At 38.5% G+C, this 12952-nt stretch overlaps 1 protein-coding gene across 1 annotated transcript; it reads left to right on the top strand.

Moving 5' to 3' along the window:
- Positions 1–2525: 2525 nt before the first annotated feature.
- On the top strand, positions 2526–12447 carry LOC147498898 (ABC transporter C family member 14-like). Its single transcript, XM_086560752.1, has 12 exons — positions 2526–2662; positions 3990–6182; positions 7040–7360; positions 7623–7709; positions 8128–8763; positions 8959–9123; positions 9828–10122; positions 10342–10556; positions 10869–11174; positions 11315–11378; positions 11525–11764; positions 12061–12447. Exons 2-12 carry the CDS (start codon positions 4071–4073, stop codon positions 12159–12161), a joined length of 4542 nt encoding a protein of 1513 aa, XP_086416878.1. The 5' UTR covers positions 2526–2662; positions 3990–4070; the 3' UTR covers positions 12162–12447.
- Positions 12448–12952: the final 505 nt, after the last annotated feature.

The raw sequence follows: 12952 nt of genomic DNA, 5'->3' as shown, positions 1-12952 counted from the left end.
TGACAAGGCTATCACTCGATGGATTTGTTTGGGCAGATTAGAAGATCCACGGTGTGAGAGTTAAGCGCTCTTACGAGCTTGTGTTGGGCTCTCTAAGTTGGTCTTCCGCGATTCATACTTGTCCACCATCCTTTTTCGAGAGGCGGCTCGGACCTTTGATCGACATCTCCGATGTTCTCTAGGATATTGTGGTTTTACGATGGTCCCGGCCGGTGATTTACACACCGGCGTTTATCGACACTCCCATTACGTCTAGCGGTTTAGGTATTTATTGTGTCACCGATGTATCTACATTTGCTTTTGTGGCCTCCATTTGTCGGACTTCCGAGCTTAAGAACCATATTCTTAGGAGTTGTGGCCCAATACCTTTGGATGAGATTCTTGATGTTGCTAGCGGTTGAGTCTCTCTCTCACCCGATTTTTTTGACCTCCGGTTCTATGGTCGTGAGTGCTACCATCCCCTCAAAACCACAAAATTTTTGGTGGAAGCGTTACATGGTAAGATTGTTCTTTGGTCTTGAGAGGGAGTTTGTGTTATCTGCTTTCGTCGACGGTCGTTGGATGCTTCTGATCGAGAACATGCAAAGGATTTCCTACTTGCTATTCCGATGGAGGGACTTTGAAACAGATGTCAGGTAGAGTATCGTTCTATTCTCTAGTACCATCTCATGATTCATTTGTACTCGATGGTGGTCATGCCCCGTGTGCAAAAAGAGCATACTAGATACTTTTGGGGACCATCGCACATTATCAGAGATATTTTCGGGCTTCAAATAATCCGACATGATCATGTCGAAAGATATTTTATGTGATGCATTTTGGAGGTCAGTGCAATTGAAGAAGGAGGCTCTGTGAATTTTCTCACCGATCCGAATGAGGGAGATCGACACTTCGACTGCGGATGTATTGATCTACAACGGTCCGAGGGAAGGCATCGTGTGTTGATGTAATTGGAGCCTCTCCATTAGTAGGGCTTGGGAATGGAGTCTTTGAGGTGGGAGAAGCGACTAATAGAAGCGTGATAGGGAAAATTGAGAAACACGAGGAGGCTTGTAGAGCTAACCAAAGATTGTTTCATTCCTTTCGGTTTTGACACATTTGGTTTCTTGCACAATAGTCTGTTGAGCTCCTTAAGAGATTGCGAAAGTTATGGACTATGACGTAATGGCGGTTGGTTCTAACGAGTTTGTTTTAGGAGGATAGGTTTTGCCATTCGAAAAAGGACTTGGCAGCCTTGTTGTTTTGCCATTCCTAATTATTTGTAAAACTCATTATCATTATTAATAAAATTTCCACTTCAAAAAAAAAAATAAATAAAATAAAAAATTGATATGGAGCCGGGCGCAGGGGCGGATCTATTGTTGGACCAAGTAGAGTTTATACTCCCTCTCAATTTTGGATTAAAAAAATAAATAAATAAATAAATAAATAAAAAAAAAAAAAAAAAAAAACTGCCTAGTGTCCAACTTTAATGCCCAAAGCAACACAGTACCAGTCCGTGTTGTTAATTCAGCAACCCACAATTCACAAATACCTCTCTGGCTTTCTCGGTCTCTCTTCTCTCTCCCTTCGTCCTTGGTGCGTGGGGTGTACTGACTGGTAGATGAAGGTGAGTAACCCTGGTTTTGTGAATCTTAGACTTTTACAATGTGGGGTTTCTTATAACAAAATACAATTGATTTTTGTGTCAATATAGACAAATTCCTCATAAGAAAACCTATTCCTGATCAGTCACCCGTGATTGTGGTAGTAGAAGATACTTTCCCTAATCAAGTGCAACCTATGTTAAGCAAAATTGTGTAGGAGAATGATCATACAAATCTTTCTACCGATCCAGAGTTATGCCCTCAAATATCATATTATCCTCCTAATGAACGAGAGTTTGTTCATTAATCATATCTACTAAAGGGTCTTTTTCAACCACGTGAGCACAAGTTTCCATTAACACTATATACAATAAACTACAAAGATTCAATGCTTCATGGTTCAATTCTTCAACGCTTCCAAAAGATTGGTCGTTTAATTTCAGAGCATTCTTCAACTCACCGAAGGCAATTGTGAAAATTATTATATTATTGGAGTTATATGAACTGATAATTTTTCTTCTAAGTTATGTTTCTTTTTTATAACCGATTATTTTTTATTTTATTATTATTTTTATTTTTTTGGCTAATAATGTATTTATTATATATTTTGTTCATTTTCATATTAAACAAATTATTATAATGTATTTATAAATATATTAGGAATTTATGGTCAGTAGTCACATTTTGTGGTGCCCTACCTGGCTCCGCCACTAGCCTCAGACGGTCATACCCTATTAACTACAACCGTACAACATAACATAACAACTAACAACAGTAACAATTACATCTCAATTCTAGTCCATGTAAAATATAGTGAATAGTGAATACCAAGTTACCAACTAGAAAGTAGTCACGTACTACACTACTCCCTGGACCAAAGTAATACCACTAAATTTTAATATACAGATGGTCAGATGGTCCAAAGGCTGGCTACCCATCCTCCACGTCTTCTAAGTCTTCTCACCAGCTTCCTTTTAAGTCTACAAAAGCATGCTATGCTTACCACAACACACTTCGTTTTTCACTTCTTCTGCAGCAACCATTACAACTTCTTCTCCAATCTTCAGTTTTTTGAGGTAAGACTTTCTACAGTACACTTCTTTTCTTGATTATTCTTTCCTCTTAATGGTTTTGGAGCATTCATCGTCATGTGTTGATTCTGTTCAGTTTCCACAGCTGTGTTTTGCCATTTGTTGAGCTATATATTCTGCATGCTTATATTCTATTACTGGACTTACATTCCATCCATATAGCATATAGCTGTAACGTTCTTTAAACATGCATGTTCTTAGGATTCTGTTCTTATTCAGTGAACTTTTCATATAGTCATTCTCAAACTCATTTTTGCAAAGTTGTCTGTTCTTGCATTAATTATTTTGTAACAGAAGATTTTATTATAGTTGTTTTTTGCATTAATAGTTTCACAACAGAAGTTTTCAGCTTTATACCTATTTTGACTTTAGTACATGATTTTTTTTTTCTCTTGCAAATTTTCTTTCAACGGACACAGACAGTGTTTAGCTTTTATAGGTATTCTGATAATTAGTGTATGTTTTAGTCTATTTAGGAAAAAGGGGCTTTTGTTTTGGTTCAATTCATGAAACTCTCATTGCTAATACAATAATCTGCAAGTTATGGAAAGATGCTTTCTGGTTCAATCATTTTTTACTGCTTTTTGGTTCTTGTCTTTCGATGGTAATTCAGGGACGACTATATACAGTACAGTACTACAGTCAACTGTTCAATCATTCAACAAAAGTAACTAAAAAGTGGCGTGCTCTCTTTCAACTTGCCTTTCAACTTATGATTTTTCTGAACTTTTGATGAAGTTTACGATTTAACTTTTAACTTCATTGTCACACTAGATTTCAGTCTTGTTTTTTTTCTCTTCATATCTTTCGAATTATGTCTGTGAAGTTGTCAAGTGTGAACTCTCTTTAGCATATTTTCTCTTTATTGGTTTTATTATAAAAGTTTGTTTGTTTTTTGACTTTTCTGTCTGAATTTAAAATAGAATAAAACTGGCTAGATTACTTAATCATTTTGTTTTTAGTGTATGGTTGAACTGTGTTTTCAATTTTCTTAAAAAAAAATATTTTTACAGATCTCTATGTTCTTTGTTGTGGATAGGCTTCTCTGTGTCTTTTATATTTTTTTTAGAACTCGGCATGTTTTTTTAATGTTAGTGTTTATTTGTTGAAAATAATAGTTTTTTTAGGAAATCTTTCTTGGTTTTATCTTTTTTTCTAGATTTCTTAATCTGGATTTTTGTTTTTTCTGCAATCATTTACAGGCTTAAAAAGAAAACTTTATATGATTGCTCTTATTCTCTGCATTTAAGTTTATAGGTATACATAGGTATGTTGAATGAATGTTTCTGAATCCTGTCATTAATTATTTCAGGAAGAAAGAGTGTAAGGTTGACTGGTGGATGTGAAGCAAAGCCAAGAGAGAGAATTTGAAAGTGAAGTCTGTGTTGTGAACATGGCTTCATCTTCTCTTTCTTGGATCACAACCCTCTCATGTTCAAGTTCTACAATGCAATTTACAGAAGATAAGTCTTCTCTTTCACTCATACTACACTGGGTTGGATTCATTTTCCTCTCTCCCTGTCCACAACGCGCTTTATTTGCCTCAATCGATCTCCTCTTCTTGTTCTTCCTCCTAGTGTTTGCAATCCAAAAGCTATGTTCTAGATCACGCTCTCACGATGATCCTGATGTCTCAATTACCAAACCTCTTATTAAAAACAATAGAGTTCATATTAGTACAACTATCTGGTACAAGCTTGCTCTTAGTTTGACAGCATTGTTAGCAATATCTCAGACAGTTCTATGTGTTATAGCTTTCACTAGGACATCCCACTCTTCATGGGAATTGAAAGAAGCTCTGTTTCGGTTAATTCAAGCGATAACTCATGCAACTATTGCAGTTTTGATTGCTCATGAAAAGAAGTTTGAAGCTGTTAACCATCCGATGACTCTTCGAACTTACTGGGCTGTAAACTTTGTTGTTGTTGCTTTGTTCTCTGCTTCATCGATCATTCGGTTGAGCTCCGCTAAGGAATATCGAGATATAGAGTTGAGAATTGATGACATATTTTCGTTAATTAGTTTACCAATATCTGCTGTTCTTCTCTTTGTTAGTGTTCGGGGATCTACAGGAATTATAGTAATTAGAGAATGTGAATCAGGTTATGAGTCTGAACCAAAATTGACAGAACCAGTTTTGAGCAAAGCGAGTGTGACGGGTTATGATTCGGCTTCCTTATTGTCTAAAGCAGTGTGGCATTGGATGAATCCCCTGTTGAAAAAGGGCTACAAATCCCCTCTCACAATCAATGAGATCCCATCACTTGCACCTGTTCACAGAGCTGAAAAAATGTCGGAGCTTTTCGAATTGAATTTTCCCAAGCCACATGAGAAATCAAACCATCCTGTTCGAACCACATTGCTTCGATGTTTTTGGAAGGACCTTCTCTTCACTGCTTTCCTTGCTATTGTAAAGCTTTGTGTGATGTTTATCGGGCCAGTCCTGCTCCAAGATTTTGTTGACTTCACCTCTGGGAAGGGAAGTTCTCCCTATGAAGGGTACTATCTTGTAGCAATACTCCTTATCGCGAAAACCATTGAAGTCTCGTCCTCCCATCAGTTCAACTTCCACTCTATGAAAGTCGGGATGCTCATTAGATCAACACTAATCACCTCTTTATACAAGAAGGGGCTCAGGCTATCTTCCTCTAGCCGACAAGCACATGGATTAGGCCAGATTGTTAACTATATGGCTGTTGATGCTCAACAGCTCTCGGATATGATGCTGCAGCTTCATTATGTGTGGCTGATGCCACTTCAAGTTAGTGTGGCCTTAGTCCTCCTCTACCGCTACCTTGGTCTCGCGACTCTTGCGGCATTCGCTGGTGTCATTGCAGTCTTACTATTTGTAGTGTTTGGTAGCCGTCGTAATAACCGTTTCCAGTTCAATCTGATGATGATGCGAGATTCAAGGATGAAGGCAACTAATGAAATGCTCAATTTCATGCGGGTGATTAAGTTTCAAGCATGGGAGGATCACTTCAATAAAAGAATTCAAGAGTTACGAAGCGCCGAGTTTTCATGGCTGACCAAGTTCATGCTTTCAATCTCTGCCAACATCATTGTCATGTGGAGTGCTCCTGTTCTCATATCAACCCTGACATTTGGAACAGCGATATTGTTGGGGTTCCCCCTCGATGCTGGAACTGTGTTCACAGCAACATCCATGTTCAAGATCTTGCAGGAGCCAATCAGAAATTTCCCACAGGCTTTGATCTCAATCTCACAAGCAATGATCTCGCTTGGGAGGTTGGACAAGTTTATGTTGAGTCGGGAATTGGCAGACGGAGCAGTGGAGAGAACCGAGGGTTGTGATGGTAGAATTGCTGTGGAGGTTAAGGGAGGAAAGTTCGGGTGGGATGATGAAGGTGAGGAAGCAATTCTTAAAGACTTGAATTTCGAGATAAAGAAAGGCGAGCTTGCTGCCATTGTTGGGACTGTTGGGTCAGGAAAGTCTTCATTACTAGCTTCAATACTTGGGGAGATGCACAAGCTCTCAGGAAAGGTATGGTTTAGTTGAACTCCATAGATACTAGATTATCTTGCATTTTTTAAACAATCAGTTATAAGTAGGCAATTTTTTTAGTGATCCATTTATTTATCATCACACCCGTTGTTTATTAAGCCACCCTGCTATTTAATTCATGGTTCGTTGTGACCCTTAAATCATTTGGAACCCATAGTATGCTTACTGTCTGGCCAGCTATCATCAGGCCCTTTCCCTATCCTAAAGTGTGAAAGCAGATATTGGATGACCCTTGTGGTGTCTTACATGAGATGCCATGTCTGCTACCAAACGAACATCTAATATTAAATCACAACACTTGTCCATTTGCGTTCAATGTGTAGTTTTCTTAAAACATATAGTTTCTATGTATTTGCGTCTGATTCATTCAGATGAGTGGGAAAGTACAACTTATATCAAAATAACTTGTGCTTTTCTATGCCTTCTGAATGTTTGCTTGACTTGTTACAACAAGACATTGAGATTGCCTTCCGTTTCTTGTATTTTTCTTCTTATGCTACCAACTAATTATTACTTTTGTGGATCCCTCCTCCTATTTGATGTGGAAAGATTTAGATTAAGTAAGTAGAATGAGAGAAAGTATCTTTGGCTAGTTGAGTTGGAAAAGTAAGAAGACACAAATGACGCTAAGTGAAAAAATTACCTTAGTTTAAACAATTTTCAAGCAGCTGAAGTAATGGTGCTAAGTGATAGTGTGACTGTGTGTGTACACGGGGAAAGTTCCTATTAAAATAGACAATCTTAATGTGTTGTCTACCATTGAAGCTAACTGCTTATAGTATATATTTTAAATGGTTACCAATGATTGATGTTAAGCTGCTTCCTTCATCTCACAGGTCAGAGTCTGTGGGACTACTGCCTATGTGGCACAGACGTCCTGGATTCAAAATGGTACCATTGAAGAGAACATTCTATTTGGTACTCCGATGAACTCACAGAGATACAGAGAAGTACTTCGATCCTGTAGCCTTGAGAAGGACTTGGAAATGATGGAATTTGGAGACCAAACAGAGATAGGTGAACGTGGCATAAACCTCAGTGGTGGCCAGAAGCAGAGGATACAGCTTGCAAGAGCAGTTTATCAAGACTGCGATATCTACTTCCTCGATGATGTCTTCAGTGCTGTCGATGCTCACACTGGATCAGACATTTTCAAGGTAATACGATTTTCAAGGAATGTGATGCATCAGCACCATGGAAACATTAGCAATATATTTTACTTGGGATTTTTAAGGAATCTAGTTGACAAGTACAATGTTGGAAAGCCAAGAGATTTTGTCTTTCATTGCTGATGTTTTCATTGTTTGAGTTGAGCTAGTGGCCTGGTCCATTTTTTCACTGCATGTTATGTATGCCATAATATGTTTCTGTATGTGCTGCTTGTTGAAATGCATTTTAACGCTGTTGTTCTTGTTGCAGGAGTGTGTGAGGGGTGCTCTGAGGAACAAAACCATTTTGCTAGTGACTCACCAAGTTGACTTCTTGCATAATGTGGATCTCATATTGGTAGGTGTGATGCTTCTTTTGCTCCATTTTTAGTATCATAAAAAATAGCTCGACATATAATAACAATGTTACCGTAGTGGCAGTAGTGTGTTCCTTTTCCAATTCGTCATCAGGTGACGTCTGTGTAGCTCATAATTCAGATCAGTTATAAGTGCAGCTTCCAAACATCCATTCTTTAATATCCAATTATAGTTGGTATTATCAGTTTCACAATCAAAGCTCACAAAATACAGATTCTTTACTCAGACAACCTGATGAACTAGTATGAAAGTTGACAAGTCATTCATATGGAAACAGCCGCGTGTACTGTAATGCATAAAGTCCTTTCATACCCCCTCCCCCACAATATAATATATATACTGTGGGGGAGGAGGGAATAGATCCTTTCCTGTATTTATTTGTTTTATTCCAATAACAGGTCATGAGGGATGGAATGATAGTGCAATCTGGGAAATACAATGAACTTTTGGATTCTGGCACCGATTTTGGAGCTCTTGTTGCAGCTCATGAGACCTCAATGGAGCTTGTGGAACAGAGCAACAATGTCTACGATGCTAATGAACCACAAGAATTACCAAAATCACCGAAGCTTCCATCTCCACATCCAAGAGAAGTCAATGGTGAAAACGGATTTGTTGACCAGTCCAAGTCTCTGAAGGGCTCGTCCAAACTCATTAAAGATGAGGAAAGAGAGACAGGCAAAGTCAGTTTGCAACTTTACAAGGCTTACAGCACTGAGGCATATGGATGGTGGGGAGTAATAGGTGTTCTGCTGATATCCCTAATGTGGCAAGGGTCCCTCATGGCAAGTGATTATTGGCTGGCATATGAGACGGGAGCAGATCGTGCAGCTTCATTCAACCCTTCATTCTTCATTCGCATCTACGCTATCATCACAGTAGTTTCCTGTGTCTTTGTCATGGTCAGATCTTTGTTTACCACACTTGTGGGGCTCACAACTGCTCAGATCTTCTTCAAACAGATTATCTATAGCCTCCTACATGCACCCATGTCTTTCTTTGATACAACACCTTCAGGACGAATTCTTAGTCGGGTAAGATTGTTCATCCTTTGCGTATCTTTTTATGTGGTCATATATGTTAATATGTTATTGCATGTATACTGGTTTGTAATTTCTTATAAAATCGTCTAGACTCAGTTTTATATCACTTATCACACTTATAATTGATTATTTGCCAGTTTGGTTTAATTTATGAAATAACTTGTCTGGCATTACTATCTTTTGCAGGCATCTACCGACCAAGCAAACGTCGACCTCTTCCTTCCCTTCTTTCTAAATTTAATGGTTGCAATGTACATCAGTGTTCTCAGCATTATTGTCGTTATATGTCAAGTTTCTTGGCCATCAGTCTTCCTCATAATTCCACTGGGTTGGTTCAACTACTGGTACCGGGTAAAAAACCAACCATTGCTTCTCGTTCTACTTTTTATCTTCAATCATGTAGATGAGTTTTCTCTGTACCAGATAGGTAATATATTTATGCACTTGTGCCTGTAGGGCTGTAGTCTATAAGGCACCTGTTCTCTCTACATGTATTGCACAGGCATAGTATATGAGTTGGATTAGCGAGGCCACTTCATTGATCCAAAGTTCCTTAGATCCATGCTTTTATACCTTGTACTGTCTTCCAGTTGTGTAGTTAAGGCATACGAGGTCTACTTAGTGTTAAAGGTTGTTCAGCACTCCAGTACATCTCTGCTCTATCTTTCGGGTCGACCACCTCATTGGGTAGACCTCTTCGTGTGGTTCTGCAAATTAATGAGATCAGGAGCAAGGAGAAATAATGTGTTTTGCAATACACTTTATCTCCTACATGTATTGCACAGACGTAGTTTAGGAGTTGGATCAACTGAATGAGCCAAAGTTCATTACATCCATGCTATCCTATGACGTAAGATTGTCAAATTTGTCAGTTAAGTCATATCAGATCTGTTTAGTGGTCAATGGTGGCTTCACACTACTACATGTGTGCCATCTTTTTTGGGTGGAGTTGTACCCTCATGTGTAGGCCTCTTAGTATGATTCTGCAAATAAATAAGGTTAGTAGCAAGGACCAAGGCGGTATAATGTGTAATCTGAAATTTTTTCGTGTTCAGGGATACTACCTTGCAACATCGCGAGAGTTGACTCGTCTCGATTCCATCACAAAAGCCCCTGTTATCCATCATTTCTCTGAAAGTGTATCTGGAGTTATGACAATCCGGTGCTTCAGGAAGCAGGCAAGGTTTTGTCAGGAGAATATTGACAGAGTCAATGCCAATCTGCGCATGGATTTTCACAATAATGGATCAAATGAATGGTTAGGTTTCCGCTTGGAATTAATAGGGAGTTTTGTGCTTTGCCTTGCTGCCTTGTTTATGGTTCTGTTGCCTAGCAATGTTATCAAACCAGGTATGAACAAATATACGATGATAATAAATCCATTAAATTCATAGAAACTTGATAACCATTAAGCATTTGCATGCACACAATATGCATTATGCATGTATATTTATGAATCCTGCAAATGATGGATTGGAAACTAAAAATATCGAATGCTGGTTTCCTGTATATGCTTCAAAGTCTTGGATTTTTCATTGTTGATAACTCCCAGTGTTTTGCATTCTGTAGAGTTTGTGGGGTTGTCTCTATCTTACGGCTTGTCACTCAACTCTGTTCTGTTCTTTGCCACATATATGAGTTGCTTTGTGGAAAACAGAATGGTTTCAGTTGAGAGGATAAAGCAGTTCATAAACATTCCAACTGAAGCAGCCTGGGTCATTGAAGAAACTCGTCCTCCATCAAATTGGCCCACCCATGGCCATGTTGATCTCAAGGACTTGCAGGTAATAACCATCGCTCCATTATTTTATTTGTTTTTGTCTTGGGCACTTGAAAACTATTCTTAAGATTTAATCACTTCCGAGGAAAGTAAAAACATGGACACTGTTTGTGATAATTTATGAAAAGATAATGATATCAATATGGACTGATGAGCAAGCTGATAAAAATCGTGTTTTATAACGCTAGTTTTCTTGGGATAGAATTTTACTAATGTAATGCTTAGGGATGCACTCAAGCTAGTTCTCTTGGGGTCTTGGGGGTATGTTAGAGTCGTGTGGTAAGCTTATCAGAAGGTTGCAAACTCTTGTTGACAGGTTAGATATCGACCCAACACTCCTTTTATTCTAAAAGGAGTCACTCTTAGCATCCAAGGTGGAGAAAAGATTGGTGTTGTTGGTCGCACAGGGAGCGGGAAATCAACTTTGATCCAAGCTTTGTTTAGAGTGATGGAGCCTTCTGGTGGGAAAATTGTTATTGACGGGATCGACATCTGCAAGTTGGGACTTCATGATCTCAGGTCCCGCTATGGTATCATTCCTCAAGAACCTGTCCTCTTTGAAGGAACAGTAAGGAGCAATGTTGACCCAATTGGACTGTATTCAGATGAAGAGATTTGGAAGGTGAAGGAAATATTCAACTTTCGTTTCTTTTATTTTTATTTTTTCAGCAAGGAAGAAAATGTTTAGTTGGTTTGATTTTGTTGTATCATCTAATTTTGGTATAGTAGTTTGCGACTGATGTGGGTTCATGTCTTTCATAGAGTCTCGAACGCTGTCAACTTAAAGATGTGGTGGCCGGAAAGCCCGAGAAACTAGATACTTCAGGTAGATTCTTTGTTATTATGCTCTAAGAGACTAGGATTACATTTTGTATTTGGATATACATGTGATATCTAACAATTGGGTCCATTTTTCCTTTTCAAAATCTACTTCCAAGTTTATTTATCATTTTTGTCATTATTTCTGTTCAGTGGTTGATAGTGGAGATAACTGGAGTGTGGGACAGAGGCAGCTTCTCTGTTTGGGGAGGGTAATGCTAAAGCGCAGTCGGATTTTGTTTATGGATGAAGCAACAGCCTCTGTTGACTCACAAACAGACGGCGTTATTCAAAGAATTATTAGAGAGGATTTTGCAGCCTGTACAATCATCAGCATAGCCCACAGAATACCGACTGTTATGGACTGCGATAGGGTGTTAGTTATAGATGCAGGTATGAGCCATTTATTGCCTTGTGTTTATTCCATATCTGCTAAATCTTGAATCAGTACACATGTAACATCATTCAGTCAGATGACAGACTTGCCTGTTTCTGTTATCATTTAATACTAGGAAACCAATAATAACAATGAATCCAGTGTCGCATGTGAAGAACACATCATAAACTTGATTCGGCATTGTGATAGACTTAAGTAGGCACAGTGGGACAACTAACCATTTCTTCTCCCTGAGCTGCATTTCTTACTTGAAATAACTCCTTGTTTTTTCTTCAACTTTTCGCTTGCGTAGGACGAGCAAAAGAGTTTGACAAGCCATCTCGCTTGCTTGAAAGACAATCGCTTTTCGGAGCATTGGTCCAGGAGTATACGGATAGGTCTTCTGGTTTATAGACAACCCCGACTTCCGTGGCTATCACTTCAACTGCCGTTGGCTGTTGCTGTTAAAGGAAAAAAGTTTCGCTCTTCATAAGTCTGAGATCAAATCCAAGCACCCGTGGCAAAAATTTACTTGTACCAATTTTGTTCTTTGTAATTTGAAATTATCCGAGTACCCAAAGTAGGCAGTGTATCATGTATGTAAGTACTCTCTATTTGAGTAACATTAGTTGGAAGCATATAGGTTAGTTATCCTTGACTTTACCTTTTTAATAATACGACTGCTAACCAATTTTATCTATCTTTATCCTTCCTTGTGAGCGATTTTAATTGGGTCCTATTACTGCCGGAGTGCCGGACCCCAATTTGTGTTGGGCGGACTCCCACAAAAAAAAACAATTATTACAAGTATGCCATTGTTTTTAAAAAATCTAAAAAAATTTATTATTTGCTCAAACTATGTCATTGATTTCCAAAAATTAAATTCCAAACCCCAAATTTAAACGAACTAAGAAACTTAGTGATCCATACTTTTGGACAATTGACTTTCCAAACCATCTTGCCACACCACTCCTTCGGACTTCCATACTCTTGTAGCAAAAGATTGCTCCCTCCCATATGTCTTGCCTCCGTCGACTTTGGGATCAAACCGCTCGTTTGGGATTTAAATATATGCCTCCGACACAAGGTCCAAACTAGAGCTTTGCACACCGGTCAAGAGCCCAAAAACGTAACTTTGAATTTTTTTCAAAGTTCAAATCTCAAACAATATGACCACATCGTTTTAAACTAAGTCCAAACGGTGT

This window comes from Coptis chinensis, chromosome 5 (assembly GCF_015680905.1).
Source record: "Coptis chinensis isolate HL-2020 chromosome 5, ASM1568090v1, whole genome shotgun sequence".
NCBI lineage: Eukaryota > Viridiplantae > Streptophyta > Magnoliopsida > Ranunculales > Ranunculaceae > Coptis > Coptis chinensis.
This window is presented reverse-complemented; position numbering and strand designations above follow the sequence as displayed.